At 39.6% G+C, this 25,083-nt stretch overlaps 1 protein-coding gene across 2 annotated transcripts in view; it reads right to left on the bottom strand.

Annotated features, from left to right (window-relative positions):
• Positions 1-19,513, bottom strand: part of LOC129095247 (protein kinase C beta type) — a 29,000-nt gene extending 9,487 nt beyond the window's left edge. For both annotated transcript variants that reach the window (XM_054603617.1, XM_054603616.1), the window contains exons 1-11: positions 19,296-19,513; positions 18,638-18,669; positions 7,113-7,195; positions 5,571-5,682; positions 2,213-2,341; positions 1,667-1,823; positions 1,130-1,264; positions 876-972; positions 628-771; positions 360-533; positions 151-242 (exon numbers count right to left, since the gene is read on the bottom strand). In XM_054603617.1, coding sequence (XP_054459592.1) covers positions 151-242; positions 360-533; positions 628-771; positions 876-972; positions 1,130-1,264; positions 1,667-1,823; positions 2,213-2,341; positions 5,571-5,682; positions 7,113-7,195; positions 18,638-18,669; positions 19,296-19,462 — 1,322 coding nt within the window. In that variant the 5' untranslated portion in view covers positions 19,463-19,513. The remainder of the gene's footprint in view (positions 1-150; positions 243-359; positions 534-627; positions 772-875; positions 973-1,129; positions 1,265-1,666; positions 1,824-2,212; positions 2,342-5,570; positions 5,683-7,112; positions 7,196-18,637; positions 18,670-19,295) is intronic.
• Positions 19,514-25,083: the final 5,570 nt, after the last annotated feature.

Raw genomic sequence — 25,083 nt, 5'->3', positions numbered from 1 at the left:
ACCCAACTGTTTAAAAGTGTTCAGACATCAACTGATAAAGAAGAGAAGAGAGCACAGTATATTGAAGGGAAAATAGAATTAGAAGTAAGAAGAGAAAAAGAGGAGCACAACAAACGAAAATACAAGAAACTGTTTTGCATGAACACTCACACAGCATGAGGCTCCTTGAACTTGCCGACCTGTTGGATCTGGTACATAAGGTCTCCTCCATTTATATACTCCATGACAAAATACAATCGGTCCTGGAAGACAAAGAAGAGGAGGAGAACAATTGATAAATGTGTGAAACCGTGTTACAAGTGTTGCCATGTTTCTGAATGTACTCATCTTTGTCAATGCAAGATGTTGGGTATTCATACCATGGTTTGGAAACAGGAGTGCAGCTGAGTGAGGAAAGGTGGTTTTCCGGCCAGAGCGAGGACTCTCTTCTCCACCATGGTGCACTCCACGTCGTCATCCTGGATCACCACATCCTTCTTCAGGATTTTGACAGCGTACAACTCATCGGTGCCCTTCCTCTCAGCCAGCATCACCTGAAGGCAGTCGACAAAAAGGAAACACATCAGCTTCACAGTGATTTCATCTTGTTTTTCCAGCCACTGGCTACCAATGTCTAATGTGCATCACCTTGCCAAAGCTGCCTTTGCCTAAAACCATGATGAAGTTGAAGTCTGAGAGCTTGACCCGGTCCTGATTGCCGTTGCTGTCATACTTGCACACCGAGGACGAGGAGGAAGAGTCTGTTGGCTTCCCTGGTCCCACCCTCGCCCTCTAGAGAGATATGATATGACAGGAACATAATGAGAGTTTTATTGAAGAAGAGAAAAGGACAGCACAAATTAAACCTGTAGTCATTCTGTGTCTCTGTTTCTCACCTCAAACTTTTGTCGTAGCTCCTCGTTACCGTCTTCTCCCTCTGGCTGGACAGGAACATTAAAGTATTCTCCTTCCTCCTGAGAAAGCATCTTAAACCTAGACCCCAGAATAAAAAAACATAAAAATCCAGGATTACCACCAGACTATGACAGTAAAGCTCTTAAATATGCACACCCCTGTTCCCTCTGCCTTTGTTTATTGATTCTACAACTGTGTCATTTCCCCAATTATCCACCATATCTTGACAGCTTACCATCCATCTACCCCTTGTTTCTGAAGCTCTGAGATCCCAAAGGACAGGGATCCCATGAAGTCGTTCCTGCTGGTCAAATCCCAGTCCCAGACCTCCACTGATAGACGGCGGTCCTTGTCGGTTTCTTTGAGGTTGCTTAGGAAATGAGAGAAAAAAGGTGGTGGTGGTGGTGGTGGGGGGGCAGTCAGATAAAGGGTGTTCTTAAAATAGGTAAAAATGAAACACAAGATCACAATTTGATTTCAAAGACACATTCCCCACATCTCTCTCTGAACTGGTGAACACCTCAGCATGTGACAGTTTTTCATGCCTGTTCCTTTTCCTAGCAGCCACACAGAAACCCAGAATAGCTTGAATAACAAGCAACAACAGGAAAAAGAATACAGACAGGGTCACTTGCATGAGCTCCAGTTAGATTTGTGCTTCAGGGACAAAAAACGGGGCCAATAGAGTAACTTGAAACCAAAGTACATATTGCAGCAATGCCAAAAATAAGTTTTTTTGAAGCCTCAAACATCATGGAACACAATGACTCACAAAGTGAAGGTCTCATTCCAGGTGGGGTTGAGGCAACATTTGATGGTCTTGGTCTTCTGCTTGCTCTCACTCTTGGGATCTGGGATCAGCTTGAGCTTGACGTAGGGGTCTGACAGGCCGTTGGGGTCCATGGGCACCAGGTTCCTGGCCTCTTTAACTGGGAGGGGGTTTTCAGGAGGACATGGTTACAAAAAAAGTGTCAGGAAACCTTCACAAGATAAGACACACTTTGAGACAGTTTAGTCTGGATTGTTGTCCTTTTCCAGAGGACAGCAGGATGTGAAGCTGTCAGTGTGAGTACTGCCCTAAATAACCCTAAATAACACTTAACGACAGTTTAGCTTCTGTTCTATAATCAATCCACAGCCGTCTGAGAGTGAGAGCTTGGCACGTGGACGCATGTTCCAGTGGTGATATGGGTCAATCGTTGGATCATTGATCGACTAATGGACTTTCCAGTTTTAGTCCTGGGCTGATAGAGCTTTGAGAGGCCCTCAGTGTGCGTTTGTGTGTGTGTGTGAGAATGAAGAGACAGAGTGCACTCACTGGTGACGGTGAGGATGTCGTCAGCGATCTGGGCAGAGATCTGGATGCGTCCTCGCCTCTCGGTGTGATCGGTCCCACACAGGCTCGGGACGTTGGCCACACATCTCTTGTGGATGTTCATCATACAGTCTGAACACAGACACACAAAAACGCACAAGTTAGTTATCGCTATACAGCCCAAAATCAAAAAGTCAGTACCACAGTACTGTCGGTACTTTATCATCAGATTAAAGGCTTTTCAGCGATCTAGTGTTGTGTCGGGTTAGGGATGGGAAGATGTACAATTTTAATCGAGGATCGGGATAAAAACTCTCCCAATAAATTATTAATTTTAGTTTTCCATTACTGGGATAATCTAGAATATCTTCAAAAGAGTGACATAAAAAAGCGGTCCAGATCGCTATCATTGTAGAGAGGTGAGAAATAGAGCCTGATTTAAAAATACAGGAATTATCATGTGAGAAAGAACGGACTCAATCAATGTCGTTATTTTTCTTTTTTATTTATACTTTATTTATGCAGGGGGACCTTATGATTTATGATTACCTTATTTATGTAAAATAACCTGATGAAGGTCTACGTACCGAAACATAGTGAAGAAGCCAGTGTGCGGGAGTTTTTGTTCTATGATTACCTTATTTAAAATTGTTTGTTTGTTTTTTCAGAAAAAATAGATGTGTGTCCTATCTGAAAATATTTGTTTCTTAAAACATAAGGATAAGTTATTCCAGCATGTTTCATTACCATTTATAAGTGTTTAAAAGCACATTTTAATGATAATTGAGACAGTATCGTAAGAAATTTTGGGCCTTAATTATCATGACACAAAAATTGTCATATCGTCCAATGCATTGCATTTGGGGACTGACAAGAGAGAGATTGAAAGACAATTGGTCAAAACTGAAGCAGCAAAAAGTCAAGACATCTGGACTTTTAAGTCCCAAAACCACTGGATCCTACATCTTCCATAATGCCACTTAATAGCATATTTTCATTAGAGCCTCCTTGCATGATAAACACCAGTTAACTTACATCTGAGATGGTTTTACATTAATTTGCATTGAGTACAGCTAAACAGGCAAAACATAAAAATGGTGAGCACTGATTTGGTTTTTTTAAACATGTAAACCTTCTTTGTAATGACTCAGTCTGTCCACTAGATGTCAGCCTGCTCTGATGTACAAAGCTCCACATTTTACTCAACTCACTGAAGGCAATGCAGAAGGTTATATTTTGTATGTTTTCCATCCCATGATAAAGACCTTTCTTATGATAACTTATTCTGATGAGTTTCATCTTAAATCTCCACGAGGCCGTGCACTAAACACATTATTCATTTATTCATTTTTACATTTATGTCTGGCTCCACTTGTCTGCATTGTCTATTGAAACTTTATAGAGGGGTGACCCAGAAAAAACATTTTTTTTTTGATGTGGCAGAACAACACATCTCATGCCATCATGGGAAGCAAATCTAAAATATATAAATACATTGCCTGTGTATTAAGAGCCCTGAGATACTTTTATAGGTCCCTCCAGTTTAAAGGAAGAAGACAGAAAGTTGTGAGGACTTGATCTGAGTCAGATCATTGATTTAAATTTTTGAGGGACAAGTGAGGAGACCACTGAGACTTCCTACAGCTCAGAAACTTAAATTATGAAATATTTCAATACATCAAGAGACATGTCCCTGTTTTTGCTTTCCAAGTTGAAATTCATAACCAAAACTTTCACACAATCATGTGATTTATGTATCAAAATGTCTTACAAAGAACACAAAGATGATTGAGAGTTAATCATTTAGCCATAGCAAGTTGATTTGAGAAATGTGTGTGTGCATATAAAAAAATAAATAATTGTATTTGTTAATATGAATAATAATTTGCAAGAAACACAGAGCTCCTAGTCAAATATTTGTTTACGTGGATTAATATTTAACTTAATAACCTCTATTTGAATTTTGATGTACAAGCTACCACAGTATTTTCAGCACCAACACTTTAACACCAACCTTCTTTCTTTTTCCTTTTTACTACATATAAATGTATAAATACTGCTTAAAAGTCAAAGTCCATCAAACGCTGTGTAATTCTCACAGGTACAATGAGGAACTGTCTGCTTACTAAATAATATAGATGATGGCTGGAGACCGCATTGTAGCCTACTTCCTGTTTCTGTGTCTCTGTTGCCGACAGGGGGCAAATGGTCAGCAATAAATAGGACACAAGTATGTAAAAAAAAGAATCACTCATTGATACGTTAAGCTGATAATATCTCTCCAACTGTCGTCATTAAGCTGATAACATTTATTTAACTGAGTCATTATGACTCATGAGCAGGTCAAATATAGTAAATGATGCCTGCTATGTAAATTCAGAGAATTTGTTTTTTAACTGTAGTCCACAATCCACATATTACAAGCAGTGTGTGGATTATGAATGCTATGAAGTAAAACAGTATTTATATGAATAACAGAAAAAAAAGCTATTTTTGAGCAGCCATTTCTTTGATTTCTGACCGACGGCCCTGATGCTGCAGAATAAAGAGTCTGGAACTGAACCCAGCAGGGATTAAGTCTCCGTCACTGGACTATGGGAGGAAGCTGGAGAACCCGTAGAACCCGGGATGGACATGAAAACTCCACACAGAGGGGCCAAACCCAGACCCCTCTTGCTTTCAGGTGACAGCGCTAATCAAATGTAATAGTCTTAATAGTGAATCGTTAGAAATGTATACATATGTATACATATACATATATATGCAGCGGTGCCACAAAAGATCAATAAAGCAGGTAAAAAAAAAAAAAAATTCTGCTTACGGCCTCTAAAGCACAAGTTAATTTCTGTCAAACGCTCAAACTGTGTGATCACTTTAGATCATTAAATAAACATTATCTTTTTAAATAAATGTAATTTTGAATAAATAAATATAATTTTGAATAAATAAATAAATATGCCTTAAGGCTAGTCTCCGAGACGCTAGTTAGCTTTGGTCTTTAATGTTTGAGATAACCTTGTCTCACTCATTTGAATTTACAGACGGATATAAAAACAGCTGTAAAACAAATGTGGGGTTAGGAAATAAAAGTCCCCTGGGAAAAACTAAAAGGCAGCTCTTTCATAACGTCCTTTTAAATATAAAAACTTTTCTATTTATCTATATTGACTCAATTATATATTTATATTAACATTTATTGCTAAATGTATGTATTTCAAGATCAATTTCATAGGCATACTTATTCATTTCGTAGGCATATTTATTTATGTATGTACTTAAAATCGACAGAAATGGCATTCTAGAGACACACACACACAAACACATCAAACACACACACAGAGATGGATATTTGTGTACGTACGGTCACATTTCATGCCCTGGTGTATCAGCCCGTACAGGAGCGAGCCACAGTGGTCACAGAAGGTCGGGCTGGAGTAAGTGTGGACCTTAAATTTGTGTTTACTACGAGGATCCTGCAGAGAAACGAACACAGAGAGGAGAGAGAAAACAGAGAGTGACTTGAATTCAATATTTAAAGTAATCTGGGTCGCTTCAGTCGGGTTCCTGCATCTGTGCTGCGCTGCGCTCAGACAACTGTTCAGTTGTTCCCAGTAGTCCTGTTAGTCGGTATTTAAAGGGTCGGTTCACACAAATTACAGAGAGGAAAATGTTCTCACTTACATCTAGCTGCATCTAACCATGCTGATAGTTTTGGCTTCATTTGCATGTTTTGAGATACGCTACATGGCCAGAAGTATGTGTGCACACCTGAACATTTCAGCCATATGTGAGCATCTAACTGCTTAACAATGAAAATGATTATGAAACTATTACAACAATAATACAACCATATTATCAACTCTTCTGGGAAGACTTTTCTCGACCTTTTGGAACCTGGCTGCAGGAATTTGCTCCTAATCAGCCTGAAGTGAGTTTGTGAGGTTGGACCCTGATGTTGGGTGATAAGGCTGAGAAACAGTGCTCTGTGCCGGCCAGTCGTGCTCTTTCACAACAAACTGGGAAAATATTTCTTTATGGAGTTGGATTTGTGCAAAGAGGTTTGGCCACATAGAAACAAAAGTGTTTTCCCAAAAAACTGTTGAAATGAAGTTGAATCATCAAGAATGTCTAAAATATATTATTTTGAATAATTTATGTTTTATCTAAACCATCCTGAGACCAAAAATGTTTTACCACTTAGTGTATCTCTGGTGAACCGTTCCTTTAAATGTTGCCTCCATTATGACAGAGAGCTAAAATGAAATTTCAAGTTCTGATTGAGTGAGTTTGGAGGATGCTTAAAAATGGGAACCAAAAAAACAGCTTTGGTGATATAACAAAAACAAAGAAAGACAGAGGAGTTAGAAATTAATAAACATCAGTTATATGACTTCACAATCCATGCTGACTCACAAATGTGTGTGTGTGTGTGTGTGTGTGTGTGTGTGTGTGTGTGTGTGTGTGTGTGTGTGTGTGTGTGTGTGTGTGTGTGTGTGAATGAGAGATGTTGGCTCATTAACCTGAGGCAGCCAGGCAGCACATTCTCTCTTTACTGACATTTCTCAATGTGATTTGGTGCTGACAGCTCAGCAGGAGGACAAGGGGTCTGTATGTGCGTGAGTGTGTGTGTGTGTGTGTGTGTGTGTGTGTGTGTGTGTGTGTGTGTGTGTGTGTGTGTGTGTGTGTGTGTGTGTGTGTGTGTGTGTTCATCCAGCAGTAAATACAGGAACTACATGGATGTACACACACGCACCAAAAGCCAGTGCTGACCTTGCTAATGTTATTAAAAAAACATCACTCACCAGCAAAACAATCACTAACCGTGTGTTTAATAAACATCTAACTTGAACACTAGAAATCTGCTTCAGTGTGGAATCCCATTTTTTTTTTTTTCTTTACTTACATCGGAGGCAGGTCCCTTGTCGGCCCCCGGACAGGAAAAGGTGACAAATTCATGACAGCGCTTATGGACCACAAAACAGCACACTGGTGGAGGGAGACGGGAGGGAAGAAAAAAAAAAAAGCAAATGTCAAACCGAGGCTTCTTTACAACGCCAAATAAGGCGACACAATAGCAACAAAGGGATGAATCAATATGTCAATTATGTGGCATTAGTCACCGCACAATGGGCTACTCATATTTCAGCAGTTCCCATTTGTTTCTTCCATGCTGACTCATCTATATTTAGTTTTTATTGCTTCAGCTTGAGATGATTTTTAAATTTAACCACAGCATGGTGGGGCGTCTCGTAATCACGCCCCATAACATTAGAGCTGCTACAGGAAGCAGAGAACAGCAGGCCCGACACACCAGGTGACTGTCTGTTCCTGCTCGAAGTTGTGCTAAAATCATTCAGTGCGGTGATGGATGGAAATCAATACCCTGCATACTTGGATTTAATAAGGACACTTAATAGACTCATGCTTAAGATCATTGTATTAATGCTGACTCGCTGGCAGTTCACACACACACACACACACACACACACACACACGCACACACACGCACACGCACACGCACACACACACACACACACACAGTTCACACACACACACACACACACACACACACACACACACACACACACACACACACACACACACACACACACACTTTGGGGAAGTCTTCTCTGGGAACATGTGGGGCCAAAGTTTAGTATTGCTAAATTCTTGACCGTAAATCGCAAGTACAATCAAGTAGCAGCTCTGCTCAGGAAATGACATCACTTTACTGTAATGCAGCCTTTAAACAAAGAAAAGACAACACCTATGCAATATTACAATATCAAAAATCAAAATGATATCTTGTCTCGTATCACAAAATCAATATACCATCGATATATTCCCCAGGCCTGCATTTTACTCGGGTATTTCCAATTTATGCTACTTAATACTTCTACTCCACTACATTTCATCTGACAGCTGTAGTTAAATTGCATTATCAATACAAAGTATAAATCAATTTATACATATGATATATTACAAATTAAGTATGCAAAGTGGAGCAGCTTAAATTAGCACCACCTTTATCAGCTGCAACATGCATCACTAATTATTACCAGTATATATTATGCATAATTCTGCAGCAAGAGTACTTTTACTTTTTGTACTTTTGTATATTCTGAAGCCAATACTTGCGCACTTTTACTTAAGTAACATTTGAAATGCAGGACTTTTACTTGTAACAGCGTATTTTTACACCGGTGTATTACTATTTTAAATTAAGTGAAAGATCTGAATACTTCTTACGCCAATGAACTTATGTTTTAAAAAACGTTCTGTAAGTTGATGATTTAAAAAAAAAATCGTCATCATTTCTAATCAGACTACTTGCTTGCATCGTTGTCCACATTAAATCTTAAATTTTGTCTTGGTGAACTGTCTTTTGAATGCTGAGAAACTGAAGACAAAGAGATCCAAAATGCTATAAGGTACCAAAATAATGACAGGAGTTGAGTAGGAGAGACGGACAAGCTGGTCTGATCCATCGCTGTGAATTTCACCACGGCTGCAACTAACAAATGTCCATCACAATTGCACAAAGCCCAAGCTGACACATTCAAATAACTCATTCTGTCCAAAAAAGACTGCCCAAAACCCAAAGAGATTTAGTTTGCTGAAGAAAACCAGCAAAATATTCACATTTGAAAAGCAAAAATCAGTCAATGTTTGGCTTGTTTAGCTTAAAAATGACTCAAACAACTAAATGATTATCAAAATATTCTGTTGATCGGCTTATTGATCAATCGACAACTCATTAAAACTTGTAGTGTATACGGTTGGATCCTATTCTCATAATAACAGGTACAATGCAAGGATAAAAAGGCATCAATAATAAATTTTTTAAAAGTGGCCACTACTTTGGAACGTTTGATTCGTGAACTGTAGATCATTGAACTAATTACAAATAAATAAGAGGATATCAGTTTATGTGCGCAAACAACCAGAACATATGGTTCCAAACTAATATATAAATATGTTAGCTGCTGTATTTAGTTTATAAGTCAGAAAACTAGTCAGTAACTAAGTTATTTATCAAAAATGTAGTTTATCTCTGTTTTTATGTTTGTAAATTAGATATTTTGGGGTTTTTGACTGTTAGTTGGACAAAACAAACAATCTGAAGACATCATTTTGGGCATTTTTCAATACATTCTGACATTTTAGAGACAAAATGATTAATTGAGAATATAATCTGCAGATTAATAGCTGATGAAAACGATTGTAGCTGCAGCCCTGATAAAAAACTGAGCAGTACTAATTAGCATTAAGCCCTCAGAGTCGGAGAAGGTTTGTTTGAGCTGAGCTGCTACCGATCCGTCAGACCACGAGTCAGTAAACCTTTAAACTGCACACTCTGGGTCGGATGGAAATAAAGTACAATCCATCCCTTTAAATTTTGATCAGTCACTCTCTGCAGACGGAGACGTGAACATGACCAACAGCAGAAGTCCATTTAGATAAATAGGGCGGATCGGTCTTCTGTACTGTAGCCCGACTTCGTGGTTTCAGCCTCATATCATTGGCTTACTTTTACATTAAAATCTTGCACGGTGCTGATTTGAAAACCATTTTACTACGACATGCAGTATAGACTAAAAATAGATTTAAGACCTCAATACGGTTCAAGATTATTATGAAAATACTAACACACATGATGCAACAACAGCCACAGCCACACACACACACACACACACACACACACACACACACACACACACACACACACACACACACACACACACACACACACACACACACACACACACACACACACACACACACACACACACACACACACACACACACGCACACACGCACACGCACACGGAAGGAGGGTGACATTAAGCTCTTGTTTGATCTTAATTATTCACATAGTCGTTACATTTTCATGAGGCACCGTGGCAACTGGCTGCACTTTCCACGGCTTTCTAGCGGTTAAGCGCTCGTTTGCTCACATATCTGTGTTTGTCTGTGCAGGAGAGAGGACGGTCACGTCAGCCAACACCTGGACTTACAGTACATTTTTGGTTGGTGCAGTTTTAGCTCTAACAACAGATAATACAGTAACTGATGGTATAACATTGAAAACTGTCCATCTGCACAATGCAAATGAACAGACACACTGTGAGCAGAGTGACTGAAAATAACAGGAAATTCAAAACAGAACAATAAGACGAGAGGAAAAGAAAGAGTGAAGAAGAAATAAAGTCAAACAGAGACACGCGTGCGTGCGCGTGCGTGCGCGTGCGTGTGTGTGTGCGTGTGTGGGCAGGAAGGGATGGGGGCACAGCTGGGTTTGAGGCGATGTGAGGGGGTGGAGGATTCATTTGTGTCTTTGCAGTGTGTCAGGAAGACAGAAACAGAGAAGTGGAGCTCCAGAAAACACAGTGAAGGATTGCAGACACACTTTATAGCTTTTTGTTTCATAAATCTGCTCTGTCACTTAAACACACAAACAAAACCTGTGCACGTACACAAACACACACACACACAGTGCTGAAAGACAGGCCTAGTGACCTGCTGAGGAGGTCTTCGCTCTGTTGCCTAGCAACCAGGCTGAGCCCTACAGTCGAGTCTACACACAATACACAACGCCCTGTTTTATCTGACCGACGGCAATGGCAGCAAATCAAAGCCGCTCCAAAAAAAGGCTCCTGCGATGGACTGCCAAGATGACAGCGGAGCCACAGTTTCACATCGACATGAGCATCAGGAAGTTCCTCCATCTTGGATGATTACGAGACCACAAACCTCAAACGGAGACACTTGAAATCATCATTTGGGCCTCAGCTTGCCTGACTAAACTGAACCGCAGATAAGACCCTGATACTGAACAGCTCTCTAAAAAAAAAAAAGTAACGCTAACGTTCCCGCCCTAATTACTGAGTCCGACAAAACATTCATGCACGCTTCTTCCAAATTCTTATCTGATTATTCTTATCTCTTGGTGAAAAAGAAGCGATAACAAACTGTTGAAATGGCAACGTCTCGGTCGGGTACAAATCAAATATAAATCAAATAATAAAATATAAATTATGTTGAAAAAACTAGCAAAAGTACATTAGATTAAAAAAAATGATCCAACTGCAAATCCAAGCCAAGTGTTGCCAACTCTTTTTTCCAATGAGAGTTGCCAACAGAATTGGCTCCAACTAGCTCTAATGTACGGCAACTCTGACAGCCCGTCCCTTCAGGCCTCTCTCCAAAGCCACTCCCCAAAAATGATCATTATGAATGCAAACTAACATGGCTAATGTTAGTGCTCACAGCTGTCAAGCTATCAGTTAGAGGAAGACTCCGGTGACGAGGAATGAGTGCACAGGCAGATCACGTGAAGGCCTATTTACAGTCATCCACTGACATTTTTCTTACAGAAGATTACCAACCCTACCTTTAACACTTAAACAATGGATTCAGCCAATTTAAAAAGCTTTTTTTTGTATCTAGTTTTATTTCTTGATGAACTGCTACAAAACCCAAACAGTGAAAAGAAGCCATTTTCAAGGTAATTTAAACTGATTTTTGTTGCAATTTGGGGCGAAGCGGAAACTAGATTTTCTGCAGGCGTTGTAATAACTTGATTTTACCAATTCCAATTAACCGAATAATTAAATTTTTTATATATATATATATATATATATATATATTAAATATATATTAAATTATAGTAGAATGATTTGACCCAGCCGTACTTTGACACCAAACAGGAAACATTGGGGCCTGTTCCTCATATGTGGCAATTTCCCCGATGGTGCAAAAGAAACTAGAAGAACGCCTCTCGGCTGTTGGCTCTGCAAATCGGTTGCAGTTAAAATCCACGTCTGTCCAAAATGTTATCACTTCATCATTTTATCTGTTTTCATCCGTTTTTCGTGACCTTTAACCCCCAAAATCTAATCAGTTCATCCTTGAGTTTAAGTGGACATTTGAAAAAAAATATGCTCAAGGCATTCCTGAGATATCACAATAAGAGGTCGCACGTGAGGTCATAGCTACCTTGACCTTTGATCCTTGACCACAACTTTCTTATCAGTTCATCTTTAAGTGGACGTTTGTGCCAAAACACAGACTTTATGACGAGTAAATACATTTCTCTTATCATATGATGAATACAGTGAAGAGTATTAATTGGAAGTACTGGCTATCTCTATGATATATAAGATAACATGCACAGTGTTTGTCACATGACCTGGATCAGCTGAGGTTATAGTGACAGTAAACATCACTGGGTTTGATTAATCAGCCTGTATATTGATAGAAGTGAAACAATTAAAACAACTTCAGTTACTTAATTAAGTTTTGATAACTGGTCACTTGAAGCTTTCTGTGTTTCACTGTATCTTTGTAAATTAAATGCATTTGTGTTTTTTGACTGTGGGTAAGACAAATTAAGCAAATTGAGGAAAAGAATTCTGTATTAAAAATCATCTACCAATCAGTAAAGGACAATCATCAATCTGTTGTATTTTACTGTGATTTGATCATTTCATCTTCATCTCAAAATGTTCTGTGTAGTTCTCCAGTCATATTAACATCCAGTCAGCCATCCTGACATCTGCCAGTTTTCCGGGCGCTGACGCTGGAAAAGATCTGTCGACTTTAAAATTCATTGTGAATGAGTTTGGTGACAAGAACAGGCGCTGTGCTGTGGACAGGCGTACTCTAAAATATGTGTTTGCTTTCGCAGCCGCAGTGTCACAAACGTATCTTGTAAAAAATATCTTTAGACTGCCTGGCCTGTCGTTGAATCAATATCAAAGATACTACTTCAACCGCTGATCAGTCAATGATCAGGATTAGAAGTCAACCACAGCTTTGATCCAATCAATAACAAGATGAGGAGGTTTTTTTCGGCAATTTCCTGTATTTGAATTTTTGTTCAGATGTAATCAAGGCACAGAGGCAACGGGAATTTTAGGCTGAGTGTGCAAATAGGCGAGTGTCTTTTTCAATTGTTTCCAATGAGGAGAGAGCGTAAGGTTAGGTGCCGAAAATCTCGCCACTTAACCTTTTTTTTTCTGAGCGCTCCCCCTTTTTTTGCAGCTGCATACGCTCTCTCCTCACTGGGAACAATTCAAAAAGCTTCCACTTTTTTTCCCCACAAATTTCTAAACCTTTTTTTTTTTTTTTTTTAAACGCTGGGGACGTCAATTAAGAAATTGCAGCAGAAGCTTGTTTTGGTCGTGTCTGTCCATCCTGAGCATTATATGACAGACAGACACGATCAGATCAAAAAGCCCATTTATGGGAGCAGATCAGCCCGGCAGACACCGATTCTTAGCTTTTATCGCCGTACGCGTTGTCTCCGAAGAATCATCCTATATGCTCTCAAGCTGTCAGATTGAGCGTTGACGTGTCCAAACAAAAGATGAGGGCAAGCATCCTCCGGTTGGTGCTCATGGTGAAAAAACAAAGTCAAACAAATAGATAGTAGCCAGCCTAGATAATAAAAAAAGCAAAGAAGCGATGCTAGTCGATCATACGACAACAGTTAGAGTGGTGATATGTTGCCAAGATATTGATGTCATAGTAACATTTGATCAAGCGTTGGGATGAAACGCCCTGTCAGTGCTTTTCTACCAAAAAAAAAACCCTATAGACACAAGTCCTGACACGTACTCAAGATTTGCACATTTGATAATTTGCATTTCTGTTCTGAAAAGCAGATTATATTATTATATCAGTGGGGTGAGAAGTGGAAGCTCCCTCAAGAAAACTGTAAGAGACTTGATTGGCTCTGGTTAAGAGCACATATCAGTCACAAGTGACACATCTGCTATAAGAACACAGTGTGTGATAAACCACTGAATGCTTTCAGTCATACATGCTAGTATCTGTTTTAGGAAATCTCTCGACTGTCCTGTCAATCCGAGATAAATATATCTCAACAACTGCTGGACTACTGTTTTGACATTCATGGTCTCCAGAGGATGAATCATACCAGCTTTGGTGACCCTCTGACTTTCTTTCTAGCAACATCACCAAGTCAAAATTTGAATTTGTCCAGGATTTTGTTTTTTGATTAAATACCTGAAAAATGTATGACATCCCATCAGCCTCAACTCAAGCGCTTTATAAAACGTTACCATTCAAACAAGCTAAGCTAAGATGGTTACCGTGGACAATATACCTGCTTAACACAAGCATGTTGGCATTTTGTCAGTCCAGTTACCAGTGTTTTTTTTTTTTTAAAAGTCCTAAGCAGCCTGAGATGTGTTTTATGTTCTGAGCTTCAGTCTTTCAAAAATATCAGACAATTTAGGGATTTCTGTCCGGATGCAAAGATAAAACTTTCGACATGTCACAGTAGGAAAACCTCAGGCTAGAATACACAATGATAGATGCCTGGATTTCATTTAGCTGCTTAAGTTTCAGGGTCCCAGTATTGTGCATTTTGGCTAACAACCAGGGTTCACTGGGTCACTTAAAATATAACAGAGCCTTCAGATTATTAATATTATCAGTAACGTGCAGTTTTACATCTATGAATAATAAAATGTCTGCAGTGAAAAAAAACTTTGTAGAAAATAATAATACCAGCCGCTACTAATAGCTGGTTTCATTTTTAAATGAATGAATAAAATACAATGATAAAAATACAATAATTTTATTGTTGTTTGCAGTATTTAAGTTAAGTTAGTTTGTTTTTAAAGTAAGTAAAACGTGTTTTTTACTTTTTCAAATCAGAAAAACCTTCCTCCAATGATCTGATATGACAGCTGAGAAGACAATTGACCTTAAAAACTTTGAGTCCAAGCTCTGATCAGACATCTGGATCTCCTAAAGCAGGAAATCACCTGAGGTTGACTTCCTCTTTCTGCTGTGAGCACACACAGGTGTGTGCACGGGAGAGAAAGAAGAGAAATCTTTACCTGCAGAACAGGTATTCAAAAACACACCCACAATTCAACAGAAGACACCTATGTCAAACAAACATAACTACAAAAAAGTATCTGAAACACATAATCTACAAGTCAGAACAAGTTGGCACCACATGTCTTACATTCCTGTGTGAGTCTGTGCACATCCCATTTACAACCTTATCTGCACCCTTCCTGATCCTCCAGCTCTGTTTAAGATGCCTCTGTTCAGCCACACTCCCACTTTTAAAAGTGTAAACATTGACTGAATATTTGGCTTTTACATTTCAAGTAAAAAGGACTCTCAAACTGTTCTGGTGGTTCAAAAGACAGGTTGAAAAGTGAAGCATCTTTGTGTTTCTGCAGCGTTTAAATTCCTATATTTCACTGTAAAGTAGGTCTTGAATACAAATCGAAACATAGTCATCAAATGCTGCTTAAACAAAGCCTAAAGAAAAGACATTCCCAAAAAAACTCCCCAGTTTTATCATGTTATGACCTGCAAGTTGCCAAATCAAAGCCTTCTGCCACAACAAGTTCAAACTAATCTTACCATTATATTGGTGACCTTTTAAATGGCAGTTATAATATGATTCAAAGCTCCAGAACAGCTACTAAAGGATGTTGAGTTGACACTGTTTTATCCACCAAATCCTCATAATTTCCCATTCCCTTATTGTTCCAACTGACTCTGATCATTAGGTAAAACGAAGGCAAAGAAAACACAATAAAATAGGACGCAAAAGCTGTTTTTTCATCGTTTTCTACCAGTTGAACCAGGTTAAAGTCTGTCATTTAAATACTGCTTCAACATTATTTAAGGGATGATATTTCATTGTAAAGTGAGACTGAACTAATGATTATTACCAATTATGTTCTTCAAATAGTTGAGTCTATGAAATGTCAATAAACACCCATCAATTTTCCAAGGTGGCATCTTTAAATGTCATCTTTTGTCCAAATCCCAAAGATATTCAGTTTACAAGATACAAAAGACATTCAAAGGATTAATTGATCAAAATAGCTGACGATTAATTTATTTATACCCAAATCAACACTTACTTAGAACTTGAGATGAACATGTTTGTTTAAAAATCTTACTGTTTAACTCATGTAAATATGTTAGGTCAACAATAATCTAATGACTGTATGTGTAGGCATATACGTTCAAAAAGAAATGGGACTCAAGAGCTGCTCTTAACTACAATATATCGTTCATTCATCAAGTTAGCTCTTACTGGATATTTGGAGGTGACGATTCGTTTGATTAATATTTAATAGTCAATTATCCTCGCAGGTCAGATTAAATCAAGCCCACTGTTCTTTTTTCCCACCAAAAAACTCACTTTAATTTGGTCCGCAATTTAAATTAATTAAATACAAACTTTACTTTTTATACTGTTGCATCAATGTGACCATTGATCACTGATTTGCAACATCACAAATAACATTTTGACCTGTTTCACCCCAATCTCAAACTATCCTCTTAGGGTAGACCAAAATGAGGAAAATAAAATCATTTAACTGAACGTTACTGACAAGCTGCTCTTCACTGTCAGCATTGATTTGGGGATCAGAAAAAAAGGTCCTATCAGCACATTGAAACAATAAGATGTCTAAACAAACTCACAATTCAAACAAATTGAGCCAAATTGACGGACTAAGATCATCAATTTTTAAGGGGTTCAACTAACTTTTGTTATAATTGATGAATGAGATTTCTTCAATTAAATTGATTCATCGTATTGTTTTTAAAACATTAGAAAACTGTAAAAAAAAATCCCTTCACAACATCCTAAATCCAAAGGTGACTTTATTTAATCTCCAAAATCCAAAAATATTATATATATATATATATATATTGATTTAAGATAAAATAAGAAAGGCAGCAATTTCGTCACATTTAAAACCAGATTTTTTTGAATATTTGCAAGGATAATGACATAAACAATTAAATCGATTATCAAAATAGTTGCCAATTAGTTTTATTTCCATCAATAAATCGATTAATTGACAGAAAGTCTCAGCCGCCATGTGTCCTTTGTGAAATCAAATTGTCATCTGCCTGAGTCCAGACTGTCTGCACTACAAGAGCACAAACTGCACTAGAAAAGTGAACTGGACTCTCGTTGATATTCCCTTTACTTGGTCTTATTCTGGTTAAGTGGTTGCATGCACCCTTTTATTTAAATTTTCATGTAGAAATACAACAAAAAAAAGGGAGCTCTTTTTCTTGCTTTCGTGTGTGGAACATGTCTGCGTTTGCACGATTGTAGTTTATACACAAGTCTGTCTCTTAACCTAATTTATTTACCAATGTAGCTCTATGACAGCTGAGCAAACCACATCCATGAGCTGTAGTTAAAAAAATAGCTAAATTCAGCCCAGCACTAACCTAGATGCCTCTACCTTTTGAACTGCCAATCACCAAATCAATGCTTACTGTGCAGCTTGATTGATTGTGGATTAACTCCTTTCTATATCTACAGTGTGAACATCAATGGCTGACTCCCAACATCCCAAACAACCCTCGACCTATGGAGGGCTCCGATTGGTCCGTGCTCTCTAAAGTGTGTAATCAGCTCAGGTTCAGTCACCAGTCACTAGTCCAGCAGGCTGTGCACACCCAATCACAAAAAGTGTTCATTTTTTTCTACATTTCCTGTAAAACCTCCAGAGCTGCTGCAGGCCTGTAGCCTCAAGAGATGAGGTGACTTTTTTTTTTTCTGTTTTTTCTTTTTTAACTGCTGATAAAATTACACAACTTTTGCCCAACTCCTTCCAGTCAATGAAGTCTTAAGTTAGAGCATAATGTGGAAACAGCTGGTAATTTACCGTCACATGACTGGTCCCGTGGCTGGAGCCAGATGAGTTTAGTGTGGGGGGGGGTTTTCTGAGATGGATCAGTGAGGAGGAGGAAGTGATACCGCAAGAGCAAATTTTGCTGATTTACTGTAGCGTGCATGTTTGATTGAGGGGTGTCACTATGTTGCAGCCTGTTTATGAAACCATTTTGTGCAGAGGTCCGTGTCTAGACACCCACCCTTCACCATTAACCAGCCACCCACCCATGGACACACTTCACCACCCGCCCACGTACAAGCCCACCATTTTACAATTGCAATCAGATGTCAGCCTCGATGTTGAGGGGGGGGATAAAACAAAAAAAAAAAAGCTTGAGAAATCTAACTTCCTGGTCCGTCTTCCTCCCATTTCTCCTTGGCCAAAACAGGCATCTCAGCTTTCAGCACTCTGCAGACTCTTCTACTCTTACATTTCACACAGTCTTCTTCTGCCTGAGCCTCCTCAGCAGCGTTCTCACTCTCATTTATCACTGTTGGCAAGCGCCTACTCCGAGTTTGACACCTGCCTGCCAACACCAACACACACACACACACAGTCAGTGAAGAAGAGCCAACAGGTCACTCTTAACAGCGTGCAGACCTGCGGGCCCCGTCCCGAGCACAACAAACACACAGCAACACTCCTTCAGACAGTGAACATCCGTCCACACACCCACAGCCATATGCAGCAGAGGGATTTGTGAATGAGCCACTGCTCTTACCTTGGCACTGGAATCCCTGTTTCCCAAAGCCCCTGTGGACAGAAGACAGGGGATGTGAAATTTGGGGGGATTCACAAGAGATGCACACACACACACACACACACACATGTACAGGTATGCAATCACACATGGCAACACACACACACACACACACACACACACACACACACACACACACACACACACACACACACACACACACAGCTGCAGCAGCAACAGTAGGGCCCTGTGTCTCTATGTCTCCAGCTGCATTCCTCCACCAGACCTCCAGTTTCAGAGATGGGTGTCGGGGTCGATGCGGTAAACGCGGAGCAGCGGAGCGACTGCTCTGCGGCTGCTGCTGCCGACAACGCATCCCTCCTCCCTCCTCCTCCTCCTCCTCCTCCTCCTCCTCCACCTCCTCCTCCTCCTCCCCCCGACAGGCCCACGGTGCTGTCGCATTGTGGGAAAAACTGGGGGGGGGGGGAAATGGCGCATCGCAGTGTTTTTGACAATGACAATGAATGAAACACTGCGGTGTCGGAACACTGTCGGTGCGGAAGGAGGCCGAGCGGAGCCGCAGCAAGTGAATCACCTGTGTCCTCTCACACACACACACACACACACACACACACACACACACACACACACACACACACACACACACACACACACTCACCAGATGAAGTCCGTGCAGTGGCTGCAGAAGGTCGGCTGCTTGAAGAAGCGAGCGATGAACTTGTGGTTCTTCACCTCGTGCACGTTCTTCTGGCGGAGGGCTCCCTGGCGGGCGAAGCCGCGCGCGCTCTCCGGTGCCTCTCCGTCGCTGCCGCCGGGGTCAGCCATCTTAACGAGGAAGCGACGGTCCGAGAGGAGCGAGGGGGAGAGAGAGGAGAGACAGAGAGAGAGAGAGAGAGAGACGACGGAGGCGGCGGGGGAGAACGAGTCGCGGTGCAGGTGCCTCCTCCTCCTCCTCCTCCTCTCCTCCTCCTCTCCTCCTCTTCTCCTCTTCTCCGCCCCGCTGACCGCCTCGGTGTCGCTCGTGCTGCCGGTGTTTTTGTCGGTATGCGGCTCGAGCTGAAGCTGCTGCCACCGGCGGGTCCCCGTACCGCGCGCCCGTTCTCACCAATGTGTTGCTGCTCAGCATACAACTCTCCTCTCTCTCTCTCTCTCTCTCTCTCTCCCTCTCTCCCTCTCTCTCTCTCTCTCTCTCTCTCTCTCTCTCCCCTCTCTCTCTCTCTCTCCTCTCTCTTCTCTCCCTCTCTCTCCCCCTCTCTCTCCCTCTCTCCTCTCTTCTCTCCCTTTCTCTCTCTCTCTGTGATCCTCTCTCTCTGTGATACCCTTCTCTCTCTCTCTCTCTCTCCCTCTTCTCTCTCTCTCTCTCTCTCTCTCTCTCTCTCTCTGTGATACCCTCTCTCCCCTCTCTCTCTCTCCTCTTCTCCCTCTCTCTCTCTCTCTCTCTCTCTCTCTCTGTGATCTCCCCTCTCCCCTCTCTCTCTCTCCCCCCTCTCTCTCTCTCTGTGATCCCTCTCTCTCCCCTTCTCTCCCTCTCTCTCTCTCTCCCTCTCTCTACCCTCTCTCTCTCCTCTCTCTCTCTCTCCTCTCTCTCCCTCTCCCCCTTTCTCTCTCTCCCCTCTCTCTCTCTCTGTGATACCCTTTCTTCCCTCTCCCCTTCTCTCTCCTCTCTCTCTCTCCCCCTCTCCCCTTTCCCCCTCTCTCTCTCTCTCTACCCTCTCTCCCCCTCTCCCCTCTCTCTCTCTCTGTGATACCCTCTCTCCCCTTTCTCTCCCCTCTCTCTCTCTCCTCTCTCCTCTCTCTCTCTCTCTGTGATACCCTTGTCAAAACTCCCAGTTGTTTACACACCGCGACACAAGTCGAACCACATACTGCATACTTTCATACTTTCAGTGGAGTCTAACAATACCAAAGACGCACACACATAAGGCTGAATCACTAACCTGACAATAACCCTGGGGCCCCAGACTCAGAGGCCCCAAAGCTGCAGGTTGGTAGACTTATTTGAATAATTGCACATTTGTTTAATGATGCAGGTCTTTAAAAATAACCTTTTTTGTGGCTCTGTCTTCTTGAGGGACCCGTTGTTAAAATGTAGTTGTTGTTATGCATGTTACTTATATAGGCAACAAATTAAATATTATTCCAGCATTTCACTGGAATTAAAGGAAAAGTTCAACATTTTGTGAAATGTTCTTATATGCTTTCTTCTCCTGAGTTAGAGGAAGATGATTGATATCGCTCTCAAGTCTGGTAAATTTGCAGTCAGCTGTCGGTTAGCTTATCTTGAGATGAAATGATAAGTTATGGCAAAGAATTATCATGTCCCTGAGGTTGCCACGACTCCAGGAAGTGACTGGTCAGGGCAAAGAAATAGTCGTGCGCAGAACCGTCCTAAAGAAGCGACAAAACCAGAAATAAACAAATATTATGACTCATATACACATTGCACAGAGATGGGTTTGATGGGGGAGCAGTGTGGTTAAAAAATGCAAACTGCTTCAGTCCCCAAACCTCAAGGGCCCCAAAAAGTCTGCATGTCAATCAGAAATATGCAACACTTGCATATAATATGGACTCAGGCTGGTCCTGCACTGTAAAGCTACTGTATGTAATGTTGTTGCACTGTCTTGTCTGCTTTCCAACCTCGGGGTCGGGACCTTCGGAGTGGCATCAAGACAAATAACAGAGGTCCTGAAAAGATAAACAACATTCTAAAAAGTGGATTTTATCTCCGTCTTCTCAGGTATTTTTCTTTTTTCTTTCTTTGTGTTATCTATTTAGGTCAATAACAATTATCAAAAAATTACACAATCTGTAAAGGAAACATCACTGCTCACAACTCACGGATGAAATTTGTACTAAAAAGACCAATGACTTTGGAAGATACCCATTTGAGTAGTCTAATTCAAACTGCTGAAGCCTCACATCAACATGTCAAATAAACTGTGGAATGTTCTTTTGCACAGAAGGAGGGCTGTCCTCCCATTGGTTGATCTAATGTACCTGTTTGAAAAGGAGGAATGATTATAGCGTCTAAATCACTGTTTGTATGTGCACATGACTATAGTTTTAAAAAAACAGACTGATGAACATATCCTCTAGTGCAGTGGTTCTCAACCTTTTTTCAGTGACGTACCCCCTGTGAAATATTTTTTCAGCCAAGTACCCCCTAACCAGCGCAAAGCATTTTTGGTTGAAAAAAAGATGTAATACACAGCGCTCTGCCATCAGTGTCTGATTTATTAAACTGTCAACACTGAAAATTGCATTGTTGCATTGAATTCAGTTTATGAACTTACACTTATATTTTATTGAATATTTATTAAATAACAATTTTTAAAGGATTTTTGAATGGATGCTAATTTTAAATATATATTTTTTAAATCTCACGTACCCCCTGGAGTGCCTTCACGTACCCCCAGGGGTACACGTACCCCCATTTGAGAACCACTGCTCTAGTGTGTGTAAACTTTAGGAATATGCAACACTAAAGCAGAACATCAGCTGACATAATAAGGGCTTTAAAGTGAGCCTGGCTTTATTTTCTAATGGTGATGCTTTGTTTTTTAAGAGAGTCCTGTATCAAAATGTTAAGACCTGCTTTTATTTTATTTCAGTGCTTACTAGTTGCATATTCCCTTAAATTAATTTGTGGTTACTTAGAATAGAACATTTCCAATTAGAAAAGACAAACAATTTAATGCATCTTTAAACATTCAAGCTAAAGAAAGACTACATTCATTTTAAAAAGCAGAATGTCACATTCCTCTTTCAAAACTCTTTTAAAAGGTGTACAAGCGTTTTATGCGCCAACTCAAATTTTTTTGCATATGATTTCTTAAACCATCATCTGTGTGATGTCAGATCTTTTTTTTTATTATTATTGAATGCATCTGTGCAGCTGAACGGTTTCGTTGCTGGTGTGCTTGGAGTTGTGGGCTGGTGACAGATGATGAACACCTTTTTAAGCCCCTTTCTCACATTAAACCTGTAACATAACAGGTTCAAATATTCATATCTGACATTCACACATAACCTCCTACACATGACCATTCCAGAGGAATTAAATGCACAATTTGTAATTTAAATATGTAAATGTAATGAAAACGGAAACCCCAGCACCTAAATTCATCAAATTTTTGGAATGCTTAAACAAGAAAACATCATCTTAATCAGTTCAAAACACTAAAGGGTTTTTGCTCTGCAGAAACAGATATTTAGTTTATCAAGGTCTGCTAATCTTTTATGAATTTAGTTGCTGGTGTGTCCCTGTTGATTACACTTAGACCTGGGATTGTGCCTTTAATTGCGGCTGTGGCGTAGTGGAGAGCAAGGTAGTTCTCCAATCAGAGGGTCGGTGGTTCGATACCCGGCTTCGGCAGTCGATGTTGTCCTTGGGCAAGACACTTAACCCCAAGTTGCTCCTGAAGGCTTGCCATCGGTGTGGACTGGATGTTGCATGAATGTTAGTTAGAGTCTGATGGTCTTGCATGGTAGCCTGTCATCAGTGTGTGAATGGGTGAATGATATGTAATATACTACTGATTGTAAGTCGCTTTGGATAAAAGAGTCTGCTAAAATGACTGTAATGTAATTCCTCTGGTCAAGACATGTGTAGTAGGTTAATGACAGACACAAATATTTGAACCTGTTATGTTCAGGTTTGATGTTACAAAGGGATGAGGTGCCCATCATCTCTCATCTGTCACACAGACGATGGTGTGACAGAAAAGTTTTAAAAGTTTTAATATTTTACTCACGATTTACTGGTATTTTAGTGGTAATATTAGGATCCTTTATTATGATTTCTTCTGATATTTTACTAATATTTTTATGCTATTTTACTAATATTTTGGGGATATTTATGTACTATATTTTGGGATTTTCTTAATGATATTGTTTGTTATTTGACTTTATTTATGTTTTTATGATATTTTATTAATATTTTTCTGATATTTCATTTTTTTATTATATTTTATTGATATCTTTCTGGTATTTTTCTGATATTTAAATATCCCTAAAACATACAGAAATTATAATTAAAATATTTAACAAAAATGGAATACTAAAGTATCCCAAAAACTATATGTTTACTGGAATTCAATTATTATTTTATTTTATTTTTTTTAAAAACACAAAGTGTCTGTTGCTGTTCAGTGCAATTTGGCATTTTTTTGAGGAATTTAGTATAACATATGCTGAGAAGATAAGGAGGAAAATATTTAGATGGTCTTAAATGCTCTCTGCTAACCAGGTAACGCTTTAAAGAAATATGGTGCAATAAGTCTGTTTGAAACCCGACGGTTTAATTGGAAAAGGGCACCAGAGATAGAGAGAACACTTAGTAAAGATGTACAGTAAACTCAAAAAGAGGTCGTGCAACATGTTGTCCAACTGGAGAAGAAGGTCGATGGACAGAGGCTGTCGTACGCGTTATAGATTATAAGACTCCTTGAGGCAAATTTGTGATTTGTGATATTGGGCTGTATAAATAAAATTGACTTGCAAAGTTGGTCAAGATACTGGTCCTGGTTAAAGGCAGGACGGCCTCCTGATGTTATTGACTGTTCGTTTTGATAATGTTAACCTATCGACTGATAATCTGTTTAAAATTAAGGCATTTCGTACTTTTTCAAGTCCCTTAATTTCCTACAATTTCCAGGAAATAGTTTCGGGTCATTTGCTGGTAGTCAACCTTTGGACATTCCCTTGAATTGCTTTGTATTTGGGTAATAATTACAAGAGAAATGAAAAGGGGTCAAGTTAATAGCGTTAGTAAGTCAGTAAGGGTGTTGTTTGGTGCCTGCCATTAATGTCCAGGTTGGAAAGAAAATATCTTGAAATACTTGAACTGACAAAGAACAACTTGGTAACTCAAGTAAATAATCCTATTATATGACAAATATGTGTTTTAAGTTTAATTGCATGTTCTCTTAAAAATTACAACTTCACTGGTAGGCTACATTTTCAGTTTTCTGTCCCAGGCTACAAACATGTGAGATTATTTCTTAAAACTTTATAACGAGTGAGTTGGTAGTATCCACAGAACAAGTTCTCCATTTTTCTTATAATTATACTACCACATTAGCAGTGATGGAAAGTAAAAGTACATTTTCTTAAGTAGGCTAGTGTACTTACAGTGAGAACAATTTGGAGGTACTTGTATTTGACTTCTACTTTTACTTTTGACTACATCTATGTGACAGCTATAGCAACTGATTACTTAAAAAAATGAAGATGTTAAAAAAACAAAATATATGAACAGCTTATAAACTATCAAACCGTAGAGCAGTTCAGATGAGCTTCACATTAACCAATTATAAAAAAAAAATGAAACTTAAGAATTAGAGTATAAAAGTAGCCTAAAGTGGAAATACAAATAAAGTTAAAGAATCTCAGAATAGTACTTAAGTAAGCCTACTTGGTAAAATGCATTTCATTTCTTTCAC

This window comes from Anoplopoma fimbria, chromosome 9 (assembly GCF_027596085.1).
Source record: "Anoplopoma fimbria isolate UVic2021 breed Golden Eagle Sablefish chromosome 9, Afim_UVic_2022, whole genome shotgun sequence".
NCBI classification, from domain to species: Eukaryota; Metazoa; Chordata; class Actinopteri; order Perciformes; family Anoplopomatidae; genus Anoplopoma; species Anoplopoma fimbria.
This window is presented reverse-complemented; position numbering and strand designations above follow the sequence as displayed.